The sequence below is a fragment of the Castor canadensis genome, chromosome 6 (genome assembly GCF_047511655.1).
Source record: "Castor canadensis chromosome 6, mCasCan1.hap1v2, whole genome shotgun sequence".
In the NCBI taxonomy this organism is placed as follows: domain Eukaryota; kingdom Metazoa; phylum Chordata; class Mammalia; order Rodentia; family Castoridae; genus Castor; species Castor canadensis.
The window spans coordinates 78,142,802-78,166,430 of record NC_133391.1 but is presented as its reverse complement, the minus strand read 5'-3'; the positions used below and the strand labels follow the sequence as shown (position 1 = coordinate 78,166,430).

At 36.3% G+C, this 23,629-nt stretch overlaps 1 protein-coding gene across 1 annotated transcript; it reads left to right on the top strand.

Moving 5' to 3' along the window:
* The first annotated feature begins 6,086 nt into the window (after positions 1-6,086).
* Positions 6,087-18,440, top strand: LOC109702588 (protocadherin beta-4-like). The gene has a single exon (XM_074076832.1). It carries the CDS (start codon positions 6,318-6,320, stop codon positions 8,703-8,705), a length of 2,388 nt encoding a protein of 795 aa, XP_073932933.1. The 5' UTR covers positions 6,087-6,317; the 3' UTR covers positions 8,706-18,440.
* Positions 18,441-23,629: the final 5,189 nt, after the last annotated feature.

Here is a 23,629-nt window from a genome sequence, read left to right as displayed (position 1 = left end):
GCATAAATATCTTACAAGTAATTCTATTGAATGTGAATGAATGATACACTCCAACTTAAAAAGCAGGAATTGGTAGAATAAATTTGTAAAAATAATCCCATTATATGTTGCCTTTAAGAGACACACTTTACATTCAAAGACATTAATATGTTGAAAGTTAATGATGATAAAAAGATATACCACATAGACAGTAATCAAAAGAGAGCTGGGGAATGGTTACATTAATAGTAAACAAAATAGACCATAAAATGAAATTTAAATATTAATAAAAATAGAGTTACAGAAAATCATTTTAAATGATAAAGAGTCAATCCAGTAAGAAGGTAGAATAATAACAAACATATATGCACCTAACACTACAGCTCCAAAAAAACAATAGGAGCAAAAACTGACACAAATGAATAGTTCCATAATGGTAGCTGAAAAGTTTTAACACCACCACTCTCAACAATGGGTAGAATGACTGAATATAATATCTTCAAGAAAAAGGATACTTGAGTGATATTTCAAACCAACTATATGCAACAGAACACTCTACCCAACAACAGCAAGATACACATTCTTCTCACATGTGTATGGAACATTTTCCAATATGGGTCATGTGTTAGGTAATAAAGTAAGTCTCAAATTTTACAGAATGAAAATCATACAAAGCATGTTCTTCAATTACAATGGAATGATATTAGAAAGCATAAGAAGTAAGTAAGATATTTAGGAAATTTATATATCAGTGGGAATTAACATATTTCTAAAAAGCCAGTAAATCAAAGAAAAAATTACAATGACTTTATAAAAGTACTCAGAAATGAAGGAACATGAAAATACAATATACCAAAACCTATGGTATGCAATAAAAGCTGTGCTTAGAAGAAAAGTTATAGCTGAAAATGCCTACATGTTAAAAAGAAAGATCTCAAACCAATACCTCAAAATTCTCCTTTAAAAAACTGAAAACCAAAGGAGAGCATATTAATCCAAAACAAACAAAGGAAACGAGAAGGTAAGAGTAGGAATAAGTGAAAAGGAGAATACAGAAACAGCAATAGTGACAATCAGCTGAACGAAATGTTCCTGACTTGAAAAGATCAACAAAGTTGGCAAGCTTTTAGCTAAACTAAAAAAGAGGGTTCAAATTAGCAAACTAAGAACTAAGAGAGGGGAAATTATAATCAACCTTACAGGTTTCAAAAAGGGGATTATAAGAGGGTTTCAAAAACGGGATTATAAGAGGATACTACAAATAATTTTAAGCCAACAAATTGGCAAACACAGATAAAATGGAAAATTTCTAGAAACACACAAGCTGCCAAAACTAAGGGAGAAACAAAATCTGCATAGGCCTGTAACAAGACATTGAGTTGGTAAGCAAAACTTTCTGTGAAAAAAAAAGCCCAGAACCAGATGACTTCACTGATGAATTCTATCAAACATTTAAAGAATGAACACCAAAACTTGATGAACTCATTCAAAAACTAGAGGATCAGAGACCACTACTCAACACATTATATGTGGCTCATACTACCTTGATGACAAAACCAGACAATGCAAAAAAACAAAACTAAACGCAAATTTCCCTTCTGTGTTTAGATGCAAAAATTCTCAACAAAATATTAGCAATGGTTCCACTAACATAAAATGTTCACACACCACAGACAAGAAAGATTTAGCCCAGGAATGCAATGTTGGCTCAATGTACAAAAAAAATCAATCAATGCAACACATCTTATTAATAGAATAAAGGACAAAACCATTTTTATACAAAAAGCATTAATACAAAAAGCATTTTATAGAATCCAACATCTTTTCATGATTAAAAACATTTGACAAATTACAAATAATATGAAAAGACTTCAGCCTGACAAACAGCAGCTACAAACCCACAGCCAACTTCATATTTAATAGTGAAAGACTGAAAGCTTTTGCCCTAAGATCCGGAACAAAACAAGCATGTCTGCTCTCACTGCTTCTATTAACAATGAACTCAAGGTTCTAGTCATGGCAATTAGGAAAGAAAAAGACATAAAATTTATAAAATTAAAAAAGAAAAGTATTCACAGATAATGTGATATTGCAAAACCAAAATCCCACAGAATCCATAAAGAACTGCTAAAAGTGGTAAACAAGTTCAGCAAGGTTACAGGGTGTAAGATCAATATTAAAAATCAATTGTATCCCTATACACTAGCATTGAAACAAAAATGAAATGAGGAAACTATTCCATTTATGATAGTACCAAAAGGAACAAAATACTTAGGAATATACTTAACAAAAGAAGTCGGAGAATTTTAGACTGGACACTAGAAAATATTACTAAAAGGAACTTTCATGGATGGAAAAACAATGTTATCTAAATGGTTGTACCCTCAAATTGGCCTACAGGTTCAATGTGAGCCCTGTCAAAATATCACCATTGTTTAGGCAGAAATTGGCAAAATGACTCTAAATTTCATATGAAAATGTAAGCACCTAGAATAGCCAAAACAATCTTATGAATGGAAAAAAATTTTTGAAGGAGTCACACTTCCTGATTTTAAGAGGTATTCCAAGTTAGAAAATAGATATTTGATTATTTTAACACATTAAACATATAATACTATCTTTTTATTTAGTGTGTACCAGAGGTAATTATTAGAAATAATCTTAGATTCCATCCTAAATTTCTCAAGTCAAGCTCTAGTTATCCAAATATCTCTGTCCTATACTTGCATTTCCATGATTATGGTTTTTAGAAATGTAAGTTTAATTTCAGAATGTTTGCAGACATTAAATTTTAGTTTATTATAAATGTAGTTCACTTTTACCAGTGAGCACTATTGTTTGCTTTATAGTTATTTCATCCCAATGGCCAGTTTGTTAATCTAATCTATTCTAATCTATATCTCTCTAGTACGAGTCAAAAAATAATTTACAAGGAATTTCACTAACTACTTATATTAACTATTTATTATTATTAGCTTAACATTCAGAAATATTATTGGAAATATTAAGGAATATTAAGAAATATTAAGGAACTAATAACACTAGTTAAAATCTAATATGTAGCTGCTTGGTAGAACACTTGCAAGCATGACGGCCTGGGTTTAATTACCAGCACCACATACATGCACAAAAATCTAACATCAAGGTCACTAATTTATTGCTCTTTCAACAATTAATGTTTAATCTCCCTCTACTTTCTCCATTCACGTTAATGACCATCAAGTCATCATGAAGTTTAAAACACACTCTCGTTAAAAAAAAACAAAAGACTATCCAGAATTTAAAAGTGTGCATTTAATATTTTATAGTTTAAGAGTACTTGAATCCAATTTCTTTTAAAAAGGTTTTTTTCTTCAGTAATGTTTAACATTCTTGCCTATATATAGTCAAGGAGTAAAAGCAACTACTTAGTTTCCTGAATATATTTTATCTTTTTGGATATATTGTTTTGGTGGTACTGGGGTTTGAACTCAGGGCCTCTCACTTGCTAAACTCATGCTCTACCACTTGAGTCATGCCCCCAGTCCTTTGCTTTAGTTATTTTTCAGATAGGGTCTCCCATGTTTGGCCAGTAAAATCCTCCTGCCTATGGTCTCCAGTGTACTGGAATCACATTTGGGCCACCACATCCAGCTTATTGATTGAGATGGGATTTCACTAACTTTTTGCCATCCTCCCAATCTCCATCTTTGAGTATCTGGGGTTACAGGTGTGAGTTGCTGTGCTTAGCACCTCTTTGTGTGTTTAAAATTTTAAAAAAGAACTTTAAATATTATGCTTTGGATCTGGCAACCAATTACATAAATTATCATAAGAATCCTTCAGAATGGATAATATACTTTATCTGACTGGAATGGAACAGTTTTTAGGTGATCATTATATCACCAACTCCTTTTGATACAAGAGTTAGTGTATATAGACTTTTTCCTGATAAGATTCACAATTTGGTAGTTTAATCCATGATATGATATGTTAGTCCATCCTTCTAAGTCACACTTCATGACTGTAACTTTAAATATACTTTACCTAATGGAACACTTTTTAGATGATCATTACTTATAGCACTAATTCCTTTTGATACAGGTACAATATATAGATTTTTTTTCTTGATAAGGTTCACAGTTTGAGAGTTTAATCTATGCATGATATAATATAATATGCTAAGCCATCCTAAGTCACCCTTCTTGATTATAATATTAAACCCATCACTTGATTAGATATGAAGCCACTGTGTGACAGTTCAAATCCTGAATCTGCCATTTCACATAGTGTACAGCTTTGGAGAGATTAATGAAACTCTCTGTGCTTCACCTTCTTTATCTATAAAATGTGTCTACTAAATGTTCCAACCTCATAGAGCTGTTTAGGAGATAAAATGAGTTAACATACTATGTAAAATGCTTAGAACAATACATATATGTACTGGCATATAATGTTGCTATTATTTACATTTCACTTGATTTTTATTGCAAAAGGAACTGGAAAGAGTTGATTCTTAGCACCCTTTCTTCATAAATATGTAGGAATAAGAAAACAAAACATAGTTTCACCTGAATTTTTTTGAGTCTAACTAGAACCTGGCTACTATATTGGGAACAACTTTCTCTTTTACCAGGAATTTGTTTTCCATTTATGTCAAAAAATTCTCTTTTTTATTCTTTTCAGTATATATTTTCTATTTTTCATTTCATTTACTCTTGATGGCCTGTTATTAACTTTAAGTGAGAAAGAAATTCTAAGTGTTATTGTCATTGCTGCAGCCATGGTAAGAATTTATTACTAGAAATAGAATCAATGTAAATTTAATTAAGTAGTGCTTAACACGTGTTGTATTCTCATCTCTTAGATTTCTGTATTCAGTTCCAGGCATATCTGTGGCTGAATGTATGATCCAACAATGTGCTCATATAGATAGAAACAATTATTTGAGTGGGTTAATTTATTTAACGGTTCCTTGTTAAATGAGTACTATAATCTATACAATATAATTTCAATAATACTTTATCATTATAAGACTCTTAGATTGACATGCTTTAAAAATAATTCATTTAACATGAATTATAAATTATAATTAATACAATAATTAAGTGAAATAACAAAATATTTAAGGACAAGAAATCCTTTCGGCAGCAAGATAAGTGGTACTCTCAACTGTAACCAATAAATTAACTGTCTCCATGCTACCAATGCTTTCTTATGGTGTCAGAGTAATCTTAATCTTTGGATACTTTATACAAGTCTCTCACCTTCACCTTACACAAGTAGACAAGCTCTAAGATAACCCTTAATCACAGATTAAAATGTTTTCACTCAGTGCTTGCATTTTCCCCCAAATCAGCTGGTCAAGAAATATATCAACAATATAAGAAGTGAATGTAGTATCAGGCATACTCTTTACAGAATATATTTCATACTTATCTAACTAAATAAGTACACCTAATGCCTTTATCTTAGTAAAATTCAATTATTTTTACTTACTTGATTTTGTCTTGATGTTGTCTTAGTAATAGCCAAGCATAATAAAGTCTTGTCATTTTTAAACCTGTTTCCTTGTCTAAAAACTCTCACTTCCTCTCCAATTCTATATCTGTGGTTCTAATACTTTTGCCTTATTTCTATAATTAATGTGTCTTATTTCACACAGTAAATGACCTAATACAAAACAAGCTCTCTCTATTCAACTGTACTCCTATTTATGCCCGTGTAAAAGAAAAATAGAACCTAAACTTTAGCATCACCATAAAGTCCTTAAGTTCTTGGAAACAAAAAGATATAACTATTATGAATTAAATTAAAAATTTTGTAAGAACTTATGTCTCCTGTTTGGATTACACAAAGGGAATATGGAGTTCTTTGAAGTTCCACAGATAAGTGTGTGGAGAGACTGAGCTATTCTCTTTCTTTGTGATCACAATTATTCCACCTCATGATATATAACTGAATGTCCTTATTAATTGCACAATTTAAAGAAATGCCAACGTTTATAAATGTTACAGGCACGGTTTAAAATGGCTTTAATTTGAAAACGTCTAAAAAGTGCTTGATCTTGAAAACATTTTCTCAATCAGGACGCAGGGTGGCGCTGCAGGCTAAGATTGTGAAAATAGTAAAGCACCCAAGGAGCTCACATACCCTTTTGTGTTGCGGAACTAAATTATTTTTAATGGGCAAGAAGCTTTCCAAGGAACTCGGAGCTACCAAAGGATTTGCTCAGCGATATATTAAATTAATTCAAGATTAAAAGAAAATTTGTGGCTATTCCTCCAAGCAAGAAATTGGAATTGCATATCTCAAAAAATTTTTTTTCTGGTTCCTGAAAGAATTGGATTAGAACCAACATGGAGAACCTGGAGAGAATTCATCCAAACAGGCAAGTGTTGTTTTTTATTTTGATCGCGTTCTTGTCTCTGGTTCACGCGGAACCTATGCGTTTTTCTATGCTAGAGGAAACAGAAAGCGGCTCCTATGTAGCCCACCTGAGCAAGGAGCTGGTACTGGGAACTGGGGAACTGGCCACCCGGTCAGCACGGGTGGTGTGTGACGATGACAAGCAGCATTTGGTGCTGGATCTTCAGACTGGAGATTTGCTTCTGAGGGAGAAACTAGACCGGGAAGACCTGTGTGGTCCTATGGATCCATGTGTACTGCACTTCCAGGTGTTCTTGGAAAGGCCAGTGCAATATTTTCAAGGAGAATTATTGATCCAGGACATAAATGACCATGCTCCAGTGTTCCCAGAGAGGGAAGTGCTCCTGAAAATACTGGAAAACAGTCAGCCAGGCACTGTATTTCCAATGAAATTAGCCGAGGATTTGGATGTGGGCAGCAATGGGATTCAAAAATACACTATCAGCCCTGATTCTCATTTTCACGTTCTCACTCGAAATCACAGTGAGGGCAAGAAATACCCAGACTTGGTACAGGACAAAGCGCTGGATCGAGAGGCACAGGCTGAGTTCAGCTTAACCCTCATGGCGGTAGATGGTGGGTCCCCACCAAGGTCTGGCTCAGTCTTGGTTCAAATCCTGGTCATGGACGTCAATGACAATGCTCCCGAGTTTGTGAACACCCCATATGGGGTGCAGGTCCTGGAGAACAGCCCTGCGGATTCACCAATCCTTAGCGTCTTGGCTAGGGATGCAGATGCTGGGGAATTCGGGACTGTTTCCTATGGCCTGTGGCAAGCATCCGAGGAAATTCAGCAAACTTTCTCCATAAACGAGGTCACTGGAGAAATCCGACTGAAGAAGAAATTGGACTTTGAAAAAATCAAATCTTACCATGTGGACCTTGAGGCCAGGGATGGAGGAGGCCTTTCTGGGAAAGGCACTGTGGTCATAGAGGTGGTGGATGTGAATGACAATGCCCCAGAACTCACCATATCTTCACTCACCAGCTCCATCCCAGAAGATGCTCCTGAGACAGTAGTCTCAATCTTCCGAATTCGAGATAGAGATTCTGGAGACAATGGGAAGATGATTTGCTCCATTCCAGACAACCTTCCCTTCGTTCTAAAACCGACATTCAAGAATTTCTACACCCTGGTGACAGAAAGGCCACTGGACAGAGAGAGCACATCTCAGTACAACATCACCATCACGGTTTCAGACATGGGGACTCCCAGGCTGCAAACGGAGCACAGCATAAGCGTGCAGGTGTCCGACGTGAACGACAACGCCCCGGCCTTCACGCACACCTCCTACACCCTGCGGGTGCGCGAGAACAACGGCCCCGGCCTGCACATAGGCAGCGTGAGCGCCACAGACAGGGACGCGGGCACCAACGCCCAGCTCACCTACTCGCTGCTGCCGCCCCCAGAGCCGCACCTGGCCCTCGCCTCGCTCGTGGCCATCGACGCGGACAGCGGGCAGCTGTTCGCCCTGAGGCCGCTGGACTACGAGGCCCTGCAGGCCTTGGAGTTCCGCGTGGGCGCCGCCGACCGCGGCTCGCCCGCGCTCAGCAGCCAGGCGCTCGTGCGCCTGCTGGTGCTGGACGCCAATGACAACTCGCCCTTCGTGCTGTACCCGATGCAGAACGCCTCTGCGCCCTGCACCGAGCTGCTGCCCAGGGCGGCCGAGCCAGGGTACCTGCTCACCAAGGTGGTGGCGGTGGACGGCGACTCGGGCCAGAACGCATGGCTGTCCTACCAGCTGCTCAAGGCCACGGAGCCCGGGCTCTTCAGCGTGTGGCCGCACAATGGCGAGGTGCGCACCGCCAGGCTGCTGAGCGAGCGCGACGCGCCCAAGCACAGGCTGCTGGTGCTGGTCAGGGACAATGGCGAGCCGCCGCTGTCTGCCAGCGTCACGCTGCACGTGCTGCTGGTGGATGGCTTCTCCCAGCCCTACCTGCCGCTGCCGGAAGCGGCGGCCGAGCAGGGGCAGGGCGACGCGCTCACCTTGCACCTGGTGGTGGCCTTGGCGTCGGTGTCGTCGCTCTTCCTCTTGTGTGTGCTGGCATTCGTGGCGGTGCGGCTGTGCAGGAGGAGCAGGGCGGCCTCTGTGTCTGGCTGTGCGGTGCCCCAGGGCCACTTTCCGGGCCACCTGGTGGACGTCAGCGGTGCGGGGACCCTGTCCCACAGTTACCAGTACGAGGTGTGTCTGACTGGAGACTCTGGGACTGGTGAGTTCAACTTCCTGAAGCCAGTACTCCCAAAGCTACTGATTGAGGACGCTGGGAGAGAAGTTAAGGAAAATCCCAACTGTAGGAATAGCGCTGTGTTCAGTTAAGTGTCCTGTTTGAGAATCTCATTAACTTTGGTAAACTTCCTCTCTGTAATGCCTTTAACAAATTACCTTGTCTACTTCTTACCACTTGTCCAAACCCATGCATGTTCCTGACAGCACTAAAACTTTCTTTTTTAGTGGTATTAATTATGCTTAGCATTTTTAGTTATAGTGGACATTGAGTGCATATTTTCTCCACATTTTATCTCTTGGTGATTAATTATTCCATAAGTATAAATTGCTCAAGTGGTATAAATGCTCTATCTTAATGAACTTTTTAGTGTTTTATGAAAAATTAGAAAGTTTCTATGAAATCTTGATTTTTCTATAATTTGTGACAAGTGTCTTTACCTTATAACTTCACCTTTTCAAGACCAGAGTGTTTGAAATTCGTTATTAGTTACTTTGACATTTTTGGTTGGCCATCTGTCCACTTTAGCCCCTGAATAGCCATGAACATAAAATCTCACATACTGATTTCTCCCAAATTGTATATAAACATGCACTTCATTAAAACATTAATATACAAAATTGTGACCCTTTTCCCATTGCTCGTTACTTGCCACACACATTGTAAGTGTTCCACAAATACTAAGATTTAGAAATTTTAAATAATTCTCATTTTATGATAAAATTTATAAGTCCTTTACAAAATTATTTCAGAACTTGAATTATGCCCCAGATTCCACCAAAAAATTCAGGACTCATGAGGACATCATATCTCTCCTTCTCCTTTCTTTACCTGATAGTGACAAGTCCAAGTACACTTACTGTGTGGATTTGCTTTTATTTTCCTGTGGCATCTCCCCACCTTTCTAAACAGGAAATTTCTTCTGAGTTTAGACTGTTCTGTTTAATTCTGATTATTGATTTTACTTTATTAAAACAGGTATGGACAACATTTGTCAGTGAAATAATGATTCCTTATTAATGTTTAACTATCTTGTGTTTTGTTCTTTAATGTAACATTCAGTTATTCTGAGTTAATATAATTTTCCAATCAATCTGAAGGTATACTTATATAAAATAGGTATGATTTTGTTCCAGAATAGATTGGAACAGTAATGAATTTATCTGAAATATCATGTTTTATGTTGTGTTCAGAGAGCTAAGCTGATAGTGTGACTTCTAACTACTTAAATTGATACACATATGACTATAAAACAACTTCATTGAACTTTTGGCAGAATATGAGCAATTAAGAGCTTACTTTTGTTTTTAAATTTCAAGTATCATTCTATTGGAGCTTAAGTATTTGTACTTTTCTATGAATTACTGTTTGTTCCTAAGGATGTAATACAATAAAAGGAAAATTATTGACCATTTAAGTTATTCTTGGAACATAGTTTTAAGCCTTCATTTAGTTTAAAAATTGAAATGAGAACAGAATTAAACAAAACAAATATACAAGTCATACATAGAGCAGTCAACTTCAATGACTTCTCCATTACTTATTATCAGCTATTTAAATGAAATATGGGGTTTGTTTGCACTTCCAGGAATTGAACTTAGGGCTTTGAGCATGGTAGGCAAGTACTCTGCCACTAAGGTACATCTTCAGTTCATGAAATACCTTTTATATATGACAACAGGTAATACATGTGGTTGATATTTTCACTAATATATTTCAATATCATAAAATCCAAGTTCACCTTTATTTTGTTGTTGTTTTGTTTTTGAGACAAGGTCTCACTATGTAGCCCAGGCTCCCAAGTCCTGTGATGACAAGCAAGGGCCATCATGCCTGGCTCAAATTTACTTTTTTTTTTGTTTATGCCAGGAAAGTTCAATTTGTATAATCATTCAAATGATGCTGGTGTAATATACACCTCATCTCTGAGTTTATAAGTATGGATCATTTTTTACCAGCAGTCTGTAGTAGAGGTCAATACTTTGAAATCCAGTTACTAGAATTTAGTAGTAAACGATCCAAATAATACCCATGACATGCATACCTTATAAAATAGATCATTTCTATGGTTACAGAACAAAAATAGAGATTGAAGGCCAAATATCTTGATAACACCCATCCCAATATGTTTTTAAATTATTCTAATATAAATATATCTTTTACAACTTCTTAACGTGCTGTTCTAAGAGCAGAAATTCTAGGGAAAGCAATGTAGCTAGCCCGTATCTCTTTAAGATACCCTCTTCTTTTATGATCAAGAGTTACAAAATATATTTTTTAGTATAAGCTTAAAACTTATGCATTACATTTAGTGGAATTAGATGGATATCTGATAGCAAAAAGCAATTATAAAAAACTGGTTAAAAGAATCTTTCTCTTTAAAGCAACAGAAAGATGATATGATAAGAATTAGATAGACTAAGATTTCTGAAGAGGAAAATCTGTAGGGATGAGAACTGAGCACTACAGTCAGTTTTACTCCACAGAAATGGACTAAGTCTAAAAGCAAAGAACAGGATCTCGACAGGGACAGAATAATGCAGAAGCCTTGGGCAACAGGGAGGATTCAAAATCTTAGCCAGTTTTTCTCCTCAGGACACTTGTCAAATTCGGGGCAGCCCAGGGAAGAAGACTAGAAACCTAAGTGAAATATTCTTAAAAAGCAGAGTGAGTGAGGTTTTCCTTGCTATACAATAGAGTTTGTAACCTGTCATGGGAAGGGACTGTGGAGAACATACCAGGTTCTCCAATGAAAATTCTATGCTTATCAGGGCTGCAAAGAAGCTGAATAGGGCCTGTTTGGATTAAAGAAGATGATTTGATTAGATGGGATTCTATCAACCTAATAAAAGAAAAGGTGAACTCCTCCTGGAGGAAGATAATGTCATCTTGATCCCAGACATCTTTTTACATGGTCAGCATTCAGTAAAAAATTGAAAGGTGCCAACAAAACAGAATGATCTGAATAAAACCAAGAGAAAATAAAACATAACACAAATTGCCTACAAGATCAATACATTAGAGCTAACTGGCAAAGATGTTAAAATAAGCATGTGTAATATGTTAAAAATAAGAAACAATGGAGAAATTAGGTAAAAACAGAATCTCACCAGGAAATTAAAATTTAAAATGGATATTATATAATTGAAAATTTTAATATCTGACATCAAACTATTTAAGTGGTTTAATGTGAGTAAAGGAATACAAGATTAGTAGTAAATGCAAGACAGGTCAATAGAAAATATCCAACTAGAAACAGAGAAAAAATTAAATATACAAAAGAACATTACTGACATGTGGGATACAACAATCTCCTCTTATATAATCCTAGAAGAATAAGAGAGAATAAGAATGGGTAATTAATAGTATTTGAAGAGATAATAAGAATTTTCCAAATTGGTAAAAAGTCCTTAACCCTTCAATATGTTTATGAAGCACAAAAGATAAATTAAGAATACAGTAATTCAGACCCACCATAGGAAAATTGCTCAAGACCAAATTCAAAGAGAAAAAATATCTCAAAAACAATAACATAAAAAATTATGGGCTGGAAGTGTGACTCAAGTGGTAGAGTACCTGATTAGCAAGCTTATGGCCCTGAGTTTAAACCCCAGTGCATTTCCCCAAAGTTACATATTACATTTAAGGGAACATTGGTAAAATGGAGAATTTTCCTTTTAACATAAATTATGGAAACAAAAGACAAAGGAATAATAGCTTTAAGTCCTGAAAGAAAATTATTACCAGGCTAGAATTTTATTGCCAGCAAGCATATTCTTCAAAAATGAAGTTTTCAGATGAACAAAAATTGAGAGAATTAATCACAGTCAAACCTTTATTAAAAGAAAGACTTTTAGTGGAATTCATTAGATGAAAGGAAAGCAATCCTAAAGGGAATACAGACTTTCCAGAAGAAACAAAAGGTGACAGGAAGGGTAATATTTATTGATTGAATGTTGACTGTACATGACAAAAATAATGATTTCTTAAAGACTATCTGAGGCTTAAATTCATAATGGTAATGATGCAAAAGGCAGAGGTATAGAGTTAAAGAATTTTAGTTACTATCACTAGTAATTAAAATAATTTGTATTAGATTTTTTCAGATCAAGATATTGTAATTGCTGTAATCTAGTTGTAATTAAATCCTTATGGATCAAGATGCTGTAATTGCATGCTGAAATTTCTGGGATAACCTCTAAAAAGGATAACTAGAAAGATAAATTAATTTTAAATAATAAATACTGTATTGAATAATCCAAAAGAAGAACAAAGCTTTAGGAAAAAAAGGAAAAATAAATTATAAGTATAGATGTTAACATATCAGATATTACATTAATTCTAATTAGACTAAACAAAAAATTGTCAGACTATATTTAAGAAATCCAACGGTATACTATCAAGTAAGTATGAGAGAGGGAGCAAGAGACAGAGAGAAGTGGGATAAAGTGTATGGTACAAACATGAGCCAAAATAAACCTAGTATAGCTATTCATTTATTTAAGATAAAGGAGATATTAAAGAAAATATATTACTAGCAATGCACACAGATGCTTTATATTTACATATAAATATACCAGAAATATGTGAGTGCCAAGACTGAATATTTTTCCCCAAAAGATTACTGTGAATTATAAAATGTTAAATTGGCAGAATTCAAATGCAAAAACAGACAAACCACAATCGTATTGGAGACTTAATATAACCCTCTCGATTTCTGATATAATAAGGCACACAAACATGAAATATTGAGTACTTAAATAATAGTAACATCATATTCAATACATTCACATACAGAGCTTACTAAAGCATATGTTCTGTTTACATGTGGATGGGATATTATGAAAATTCTCCATATCTTGGGTCATAAAGCAAGCCTCAATTTTTAAAAAAGAATTGAATTAATTCAGTATGTTCTTTGACAACAGTAGAATTAAGGCAGAAATGAGAATAAAACAAGAAATCCCCCAAATGCTTCAATATTAAATAATGAAACCCATGAATCAGGGATAAAATTACACCTAGTATGCATGAGGTTCTGGGTTCAATCCCCAGCATCAAAAAAAAAAAAAAGAAAAGAAAAAAGAAAGATAAAATCACATCAGAAAATTTCAAATATTTTAGCTTGGTAAAAATTAAGAACTGACATATCAAAAAGAAATTTAGAAGGAAATTTGAAATCTTAAGTGCATGTATTAGAAAGGAAAGACTAAAAGTCAACAATCTTTTATCTGAGAAGGTAGAAAAAACAGCAAATCAAATACTAATAAAAATGAGGATATACACACACAAACTTGCATATTTCATAGGATGAAATAGATGGCAAATATACAAGAGAAAAAAATCAGTAAAGCTGAAACATGGTTTTTTGTAATGATTTATAAAATTTAAAACTCTTAGGTTCAAGAAAATAAAGAGAGAACACCAACTACCAATTTTAGGAGTGAGGAAAGGAGAATCAATACCCAACCTACAAACATCTTAAAAATATAAAAGGAAATATTATAGACAATTTTATGACAATAAATTTGATGATTTATATAAAGTATCCTTTAAAACCCTGATTCTCCAAAACCGAAGGAAAAAAATAGTCTGATTAGTAAAATCTATGAATTAAATTAAAAATCATTCTGTCTCACAATGTTTAATTCTTCCAAGTACTTATGTAAGAATGAGTATCCATGTATATAAACTCAAAGAATAGGAAAATAGAAAACATCTCCCAAATTATTTGGGTACTAGCTTAATCTGAACAGGTTATAACATCTAAATCCGAATAGGACTTAAAAAGGAAAATGACAAGTCAATCTTTTATAAACATACATGGACATTTTCTTAACACGTGCCACTGGCTCACACCTGTAATCCTAGCTACTTGGGAAGATGAAATTGGGAAGATCATGGTTTGAGGCTAGCCTGGGAATATAGTTTGAAAGACTCCATCTTCAAAGTAACCAGAGCAAAATGGACTAGAGGTATGGCTCAAGTGACAGAACACCTACTTTGCAAGCACAAAGCCCTGGGTTCAAACTCCAGTCCCACCAAAATAAATAAATTAATTAATTAAATAAAAATAAAACTCAGAGATAAATAAGAAGGAAACAATAAATTATTAGATAATATGGCTTATTTTAAGAATGCAATGAGTTAAATTAGATCAATGTAATTCATATTAATAAATAAAGGAGAGAAATAATACAATTATCCCAATGAGTGCAGAAAAAGACACTCAAGCCAGGTGCCAGGTGGCTTCTGTCTATAATCCTGGCTACTTGGCAGAAATCAGGAGGGTCACAGCCAAAGCCACCTGGGACAAATAGTTCACTAGACCCTATCTGGAAAATACTCAATACAAAAAAGGGCTGATGGAGTGGCTTAAGTGATAGAGCACTTGTGTAGTGTCCCAAATGATAATCAAAGAAACACTTGTAGTCACTCAGCAGGGTGAAAAGAAAAGTTTTACTTCTGCAGAAGGGTGCAGCCACAGACCATAATCTGATAAGCAGAACACACTGAGTGTGTAGTCAGCTCAGTTTTTATATCTCTGCCCCTCACCCTGATGGATGGGTTTGGGTTCAAATCTTCCCAATGAGCTAACTATTATTTGGGGTAAGGGCAAGGTTTTCTGAGGCAGTGACATTTTTATAGCTCAGTGAAAAAATGATTTCTAAAGGTCCCCTGAAGATAGGGGACAGGAGATGACATTTTACTCATCAAGCAGTTTGAGACTAGGGTACCTGGCAGTAAACAGCTCTTTGTCTGACCTCAAGAACCTTGCATGATCAAGCAATGTTTCACAAAGCACGTAGGCAGCAATTCGGGAGGTTAGCTAGCATCTACACAATGATAGTTATACATTAACTCCTTTGACAGAAAAGACCTACCTTCAGTTGATTCTCACACTAGCAAGTGTGAGGCCCTGAGTTCAAACCCAGCATCACCAAAAAAAAAAAAACCACTCAACAAAATTCACTGCACATTAATGATAAAATTGTTAGTAAATAACAATGGAAGAGAATATTCAGAGTGTCTTTAAAAACTTACAGTGAAGATCATTAAAGGTAAATTATTGAAAATTTTCCTCTGGAAATCAAGCTAAACTTGATTAAAATTAATTTTTTTCTGCTCCGCAAAAGACTCTACCATGAGAATGAAAAGAAAAGATACAGACTAGTGGAAAATATTTTCAACAGACATATTTGATCCAAAATATATAGATTATTAAAACTTGACAATAAGAAAACAATTACATGCAAAAAAATAGGTCAAAGACTTTAAGAAACACCTTATCAATCAAGATAGGCAAATAACCATATAAAAAGATGTTCCACATTATATGCCATTAGAGAAACGTGATGTCATTATATGACTATTAGAATGGCCAGTCTCCAGAACATTGATAACACCAAATGTTGAGGAGGATGTGGAGCAACAGGAACTCTCATTTATTGCTGGTGAGGATGAAAGATGATACAGCCAATTTGGGAAACTGTTTGGAAATTTCTTACAAAACCAGGCACACTTTTACTATGTGATCCAGCAATCATGCTCCTTAGTATTTATTCAAGGAAGTTGAAAATTTATAGCCACATAAAAACTTGGACAGGTATGTTTATTTATAGCACATTTATTCACCTATTGAAACAGTGAATGGATAAGTAAATTGTAATACAACACCAAAAGGAAATGAGCTATCAACCCACAAAAAGGCATTGAGACATCTTAAATGCATAGTAATAGGTGAAAAGGGCCAATCTGAACAATTCTGTACAAGTAAGACATTTGTATTGTTCATACAATAAGACATTTTGGAAAAGGCAAAAACTGTGGAGACAGTAAAAAGATCAGTGGCTTCCAGATGTTCTAGGGGATGGAAGAGATAGAGCACAATGATTTTTGCAGTGGAACTACTCTGTATAATACTCAAGAAGGATACATATTATCATAAATTTGTCCAAGCCTACAGAATATACAGCACCAACAGGGAACCTTAAACTATGGACTCAGTGACAAAGATGTCTTAATATAGTTTTATCTATATCTATCTATCTATAGATAGATATTTCAGTATCAATCCCAACTCTGGTGGGAGATTTCAGTAATAGGGAGGGTTGTGCATGGTGGGGACAGGGGGATACAGGAAATCTCTGTATCTTCTGGTGATTTTTTCTGTGAATCTAAAACTGCTCTTCAAAATAGTCAGTTTTTGATGATAGCTATTCTAACAGGGGTGAGGTGGAATCTTAGTGTGGTTTTGATTTACATTTCCTTTATGGCCAGAGATGTGTTTCATGTGGTTTTTGGCCATTTGAATTTCTTCTTTTGAAAAAGTTCTGTTTAGTTCAGTTGCCCATTTCTTTGTTGGTTCATTGATTTTAGGAGAGTTTAGTTGTTTGAGTTCCCTGTATCTTCTGGTTATCAGTCCTTTGTCTGATGTATAGCTGGCAAATATTGTCTCCTACTCTGTGGGTGGTCTCCTCAGTTTAGAGACCATTTCTTTTGTTGTGCAGAAGCTTTTTAGTTTTATGTAGTCCCATTTGTCCATCCTTTCTCTTAGTTGCTGAGCTGCTGGGGTTCTATTGAGGAAGTCCTTGCCTATACCTATTTCTTCCAGAGTAGTCCCTGCTCACTCCTGTACTAACTTCAGAGTTCTGGGTCTGATATTAAGGTCCTTGATCCATTTTGAGTTGATACTAGTGCAGGGTGACAAACAGATCTAGTTTCAGTTTTCTCCAGGCAGATAATCACTTTTCCCAGCAACATTTGTTGAAAGGCTGTCTTTTCTCCATCATATGTTTTTGGTGCCTTTGTCAAACATAAGGTGGTCATAGCTGTGTGGATTCATGTGGGTCCTCTATTCTGTTTCACTGGTCTTCATATCTGTTTTTTGTGCCAGTACCATGCTGTTTTTCTTGCTATTGCTTTGTAATATAGTTTGAAGTCAGGTATTGTGATACCTCTAGCATTGCTCTTTTTGCTGAGTATTGCCTTGGCTATTCGTGGTTCCTTATGTTTCCAAATGAACTTTGGGGAACACCAACAACAATAAATGTTGTCAAGGATGTGGGGAAAAAAGAACCCTCATACACTGCTGATGGTAATTCAAGATAGTACAACCAACCACTCTGGAAAACAATATGGAGGTTTCTTAAAAAACTAAAACAGATCTGTCATATGATCCAGCAATCCCACTCCTAGGGATATACTCAAAGGATTGCAACTCAGGTTACTCCAAAGGACTTGCACACCCATGTTTATTGCAGTACTATTCACAATAGCCAAGTTATGGAAACAGCCAAGATGCCCTACTACTGATGAATGGATTAAGAAAATACGGTATTTATACACAATGGAATTTTACTCAGCCAAGAAGAAAAATGAAATTTTATTTGCAAGTAGATGGATGGAACTGCAGAACATCATCTTAAGCAAAGTTAGGCAGGCTCAGAAAACCAAAAATCGTATGTTCTGCCTCATATGTACACTTTAGATCTAAAACAAATGCAGTAATATTATTAGACTTGAGTCACACACTAAGGGGAGAACACATACAGGAGGAATAAGGAAAGGTAGGAAACCCAAAACTTGAAAGTGTTTGATGTCCCCACTGCAGAGGAGCTAATACAATAACCTTAAAACAACAGAGGTCAATATGGGAAGGTAACCAGGAAGTAGTGAAGAAGTCTGGTAGACATGAATCAATTCGGGTTGTAATACACTTGTGCATGGAAGCAATGCTAGGAATCTCTCTGTATAGTTATCCTTATCTCAACTAACAAAAATGCTATGTCTTTCCTATTATTGCTTATGTCTACTCTTCAACAAAATTGGAGAAAAGGGCAGAACAGGTTCTGCCTGGAAGCGAGGGGGGTTGGGAGGAGGGAAAGTGGTAGGGTGGGAGAGCAAGGGGGAAAAATGGCCCCCAAAATGTATGCACATATCAATAAATGAATAAAGAAAAAAACCAAAATAGTTTGTTTTAATGGAGGACTTACCTCTCATAATAAAATCTATGGTACAGCTATAGTAATTAAACCAGTGTGATAGGGTATGATTAACAAAGAGGAAAAACTCAATACTTAAGCAGACCCATTGGCCACTGGGTTTATGATGAAGATCACATTTCAAAATTAATTGTGACTGGATCATATTTTCAATATATGGTTCATTTTGGAAAAATAAACCCAGTATTACTTATTTGCAAATTTTAAGTTGATTTTAACTTTAAATATTAAGAGCAAAATAATTAATCTTTGAAAATAACTCATTAAAAAAAACTCTTATGACCTTGGAGTATGAAAAGATTTAAACAGAACACAAAATGTACTAACCAGGGGAGATCCAAGATGGCAACTGGGACACAGCCACTGATTGTGTGAGCTCCGTGAACCAGGGACTTTGCTGAGTGCTGGAGACACACTTGGCTGAGGTAAAGCACCAGGAAGAGCTGAAACATCAGCACTCTGAACCCCTAGCTCATGGAAGGCTTCTCCACACCATGATTTATTAAAAGAGCAGCCTGTGCTGCATGCCAAGCCCCACCCCATTGGCCTGCAGAGCCACTGCTCTGAAGGTCACGGAATCTCCAATCCTTGGGCCTGCTCCTCGGCTCCAGCAGGGCTGTGCTCCCCCAAACTCCCACCCCTCAGACCCCCACGATTGCTGCTGGACTGAGCCCCTAAGGCCTGCCAATCAGGCATCCACAGGCACAGCACAATCTCCTCCAGGACCATGCCCCTAAAGCCTGCCAAGCCAGTGATCCACAGACATGCACGATCTCCACTCCGCTGGGCCTGCACCTTCCAGGCACGCTAGGCCCACACTCCAAAGGCCCACTAGATCGCCTAAATGACAGGCCTCCCCCGGCAGGCCCATGGGACCCTACCCACATGCCACCTGCCACAGGAGTGTTCCAAACCTGCCTAGGAGACACAGACAGGTCTAGATGCTAAAGGAGTAACAGCGGAACTACTAAGACTGAAATTTCACTGTTTTTGAATTGGTGATTTTTTTTTCTTTTTTACATAATTTTTTAAATTTTTATTTATTTATTTATTTTTGTTTGCCTTTAAAGGTTTGGCTGTCTGGTTTGCTCTTTTTTGTCCACCATCTCTCCCTGCTGTTTTCCTTGGTACTTTTCTTTTTTTCTCCTTCTACTTTTCTTGCTTTCTCTATATTCTCCTTCCTCCTTCATTTTGTTAGTTTCATTACTGTAACTCAGCTAACACTAAATTACATATAGTCCAGGGACAGAAACAGTACCAAGTGGAAATACGGGAAGACAAAAAAGGGATGGAAACCATTCTCCCCCCAAAATAAATTAGTATAGGATTCCGAGGGAAGTGAAGAAAACAGATACCCAGGTCCAGACTCCAACAAAATAAAAATAAACTATACCAAAGAACCCAAGGAAGCCCACAAGAACAGGCTGAAAGAAGAAATCCTGCAAGTAATCACTGAGAATTTCATGGAGATGTTACTAGACATGGTCAACCAAAATGTACAAGAGGCACTCAAGAAATTCCAAGAGGACAAAAATAAAGAATATGAGAAAACACACACAAAAAATGAAATCATAGGAGCCCTAAATAAACACCAAAATGAAACATAAAATACCACAAATAGAGAGAGAAATGAATTAAGGGTGAAAATTGACAACACTAAGGAGGAAATTACCCAAGACAAGGAAAATGTCAGAAAAAAGAATGAAACAGAAATTAAAAAAACAAAATGGAAGGCCATTTCAGCAGAATAGAGCAAACAGAAGACAGAATCTCAGAACTTGAAGATGAAATAGTAATTAAAGGAAAAACCAATGAACTATTAGTCAAACAACTCAAGACCTGTGAAAGGAATATGCAAGAACTCACTGACTCCATCAAAAGACCAAACCTGAGAATCATGGGCATTGAAGAAGGAGAGGAGGTACAATCAAAAGGAATGTGTAATATATTCAACAAAATAATAACAGAAAATTTCCAAAATCTAGAGAAAACTATGCCCATCCAGGTACAGGAAGTCTCCAGAACACCAAACAGACTTGACCAAAATAGAACCACCCCATGACATATTATTATTAAAACAACAAGCACAGAGAATAGAGAAAGAATATTGAAGGCTGTAAGAGAGAAAAAACAAATAACATACAAAGGTAAACCCATCAAAATCACAGCAGATTTCTCAACAGAAACCTTCAAAGCAAGAAGAGCATGGAGTGAGGCCTTCCGGGCACTAGATGAAAATAACTTCAACCCTAGGATGCTCTACCCAGCAAAACTATCATTCAAAATACATGAAGCAATAAAAGTCTTCCATGATAAGAAGAAACTAAAACAATATATGACCACCAAGCCACCAGTACAAAAGATTCTCCAAGGAATTCTTCACACAGAAAGTGAAAGCAAACAAAACAATGAAAGGGCAGGCAATACCAAACCAGGAGAAGAAAAGGCAAGAAAGTAGAGAGTAACACATTTCAGCTACACACAAACAAACCCTTAAACAACAAAGACAACTAAGTGACAGGTGTCACCACATACCTATCAATACTAACAATAAACATTAATGGACTTAATTCCCCATCAAAAGACACTGATTGACAAACTGGATTAAAAAGGAAGATCCAACAATCTGCTGAGTCTGCCTACAGGAGACCCACCTCATCGACAGAAACAAGCACTGGCTGAGAGTGAAAGGCTGGAAGAAGATCTACCAAGCCATGGCCCCCATAAACAGGCAGGGGTAGCAATATTTATCTTGGATAAAGTAGACTTCAAACTTACATTGATCAAAAGAGATAAAGAAGGACACTCTATACTAATAAAAGGGGAAATACACCAAAGGGAAATAACAATTATCAACCTATATGTACCCAACAGCAATGCACCCAATTTCATCAAACATACTCTGAAGGACCTAAAAATATATATAGACTCCAACACAAACAACTTCAAACTACATTACAAAGCAATAGCAATAAAAACTACATGGTACTGGCACAAAAACAGACATGAAGACCAGTGGAACAGAACAGAGGACCCACATATGAATCCACACAACTATACCCACCTCATTTTTGACAAAGGGGACAAAAATATAAGATGGAGAAAAGACAGCCTCTTCAACAACTGTTGTTGGGAAAAGTGGTTATCTGCCTGGAGAAAACTGAAACTAGACCCATGTCTATCATCCTATACTAGTATCAACTCAAAATGGATCAAGGACCTTAATATCAGACCCAAAACTCTGAAGTTAGTACAGGAAGGAGCAGGAAACACTCTGGAACTAATATGTATAGGTAAGGACTTCCCCAATAGAACCCCAGAAGCTCAACAACTAAGAGAAAGGACAGACAAATGGGACTTCATAAAAAAAGCTTCTGCTAAACTGAAGAGACCACCCACAGAGTAGGAGAAAATGTTTGCCAGCTATACATCAGACAAAGGACTGATAACCAGAAGATTCAGGGAACTCAAAAAACTAAACTCTCCCAAAATTAATGAACCAACAAAGAAATGGGCAACTGAACTAAACAGAACTTTCTCAAAAGAAGAAATTCAAATGGCCAAAAAACACATGAAAAAATGTTCACCATCTCTGGCCATAAAGGAAATGCAAATCAAAACCACACTAATATTCCACCTCACCCCTGTTAGAATAGCCATCATCAAAAGCACCAACAACAACAGGTGTTGGTGAGGATGTGGGGAAAAAGGAACCCTTGTACACTGCTGGTGGGAATGCAAGCTGGTGCAACCACTTTGGAAAAAATTTGGAGGCTTCTTAAAAATCTAAACATAGACCTGCCATATGATCCAGAAATACCACTCTTGGGGATATACCCAAAAGAATGTGACACAGGTTACTCCAGAGGCACCTGCACACCCATGTTTATTGCAGCACTACTCACAATAGCCAAGTATGGAAGCAACCAAGATGCCCCACTACTGACAAATGGATCAAGAAAATGTGGTATTTATACACAATGGAATTTTATTCAGCAATGAAGAAAAATGAAATCTTATCATTTGCAAGTAAATGGATGGAACTGGAGAACATCATTCTGAGCAAGGTTAGCCAGACTCAGAAAACCAAAAATCATATATTCTCCCTCATATGTGATCTTTAGATCAAGGGCAAATACAGAAATGTTGTAGGACTTGGGTTACATGACAAGGGGAGAACATATACGGGAGGGGGAGGTATGAGGTTAGATAGAAAACCCAAAATATGAAAGCATTTGATATCCCCACTCCAGAATAGTTAATACAGAAACCTTAACTTGACAGAGGTCAAAATGAGAAGGGGATCAAGAACCAGTGTAAAGATCAGTTAGTGATGAATCAACCTGGGTTGTAACACATTTGTACATGGAAGCAATGCTAGGAATCTCTCTGTATAGCTGTCCTTATCTCAACTAGCAAAAATGCCATATCTTTCTTATTATTGCTTATTTCTACTCTTCAATGGAACCGGAGAAATGCACAGAACAGGTTCTGCCTGAAAAGGAGGGGGAGGGGGTAAGAGGGAGATATGACCCAAACAATGTATGCACATGTGAATAAATGAAATTTTAAAATGTGCTAACCAGAAACTGAAAATATTGACAAATCAGACTACATTAAAATTTTTTATAGATCATTGACACAACAATAGAGTCTGAAAAAAGATATTTGTAACATATCTGAAAAATATATTGAATATTGAATATTGCAGATACTTAAGCAAGCAAACAGGCAAATACTCAAATAGAAAAATGTACAAAGGACTTCAACAAGCACTTTATAATAATGCATGCTAATGGCCAATGAATGTGAAAATGTTCAAATTACACTAATCACCAAGGAAATGCTCATGAAATTGCAATATGGTATCACCCCTATTACTAGTGATCAAAATTGAAAAGACAACATAAAATGTTGACAAGGATATGGAGCAACTGGAACTCTAACACTTTGCTGGTGTTAGTACAATTACTAATACAATCACAATACTTGCTAAAGCTATATATATATAT

Excerpts from the sequence above, each read along its gene's own strand:
- LOC109702588 (XM_074076832.1), top strand. The coding sequence starts at position 6,318 with ATGGAGAACCTGGAGAGAATTCATCCAAACAGGCAAGTGTTGTTTTTT.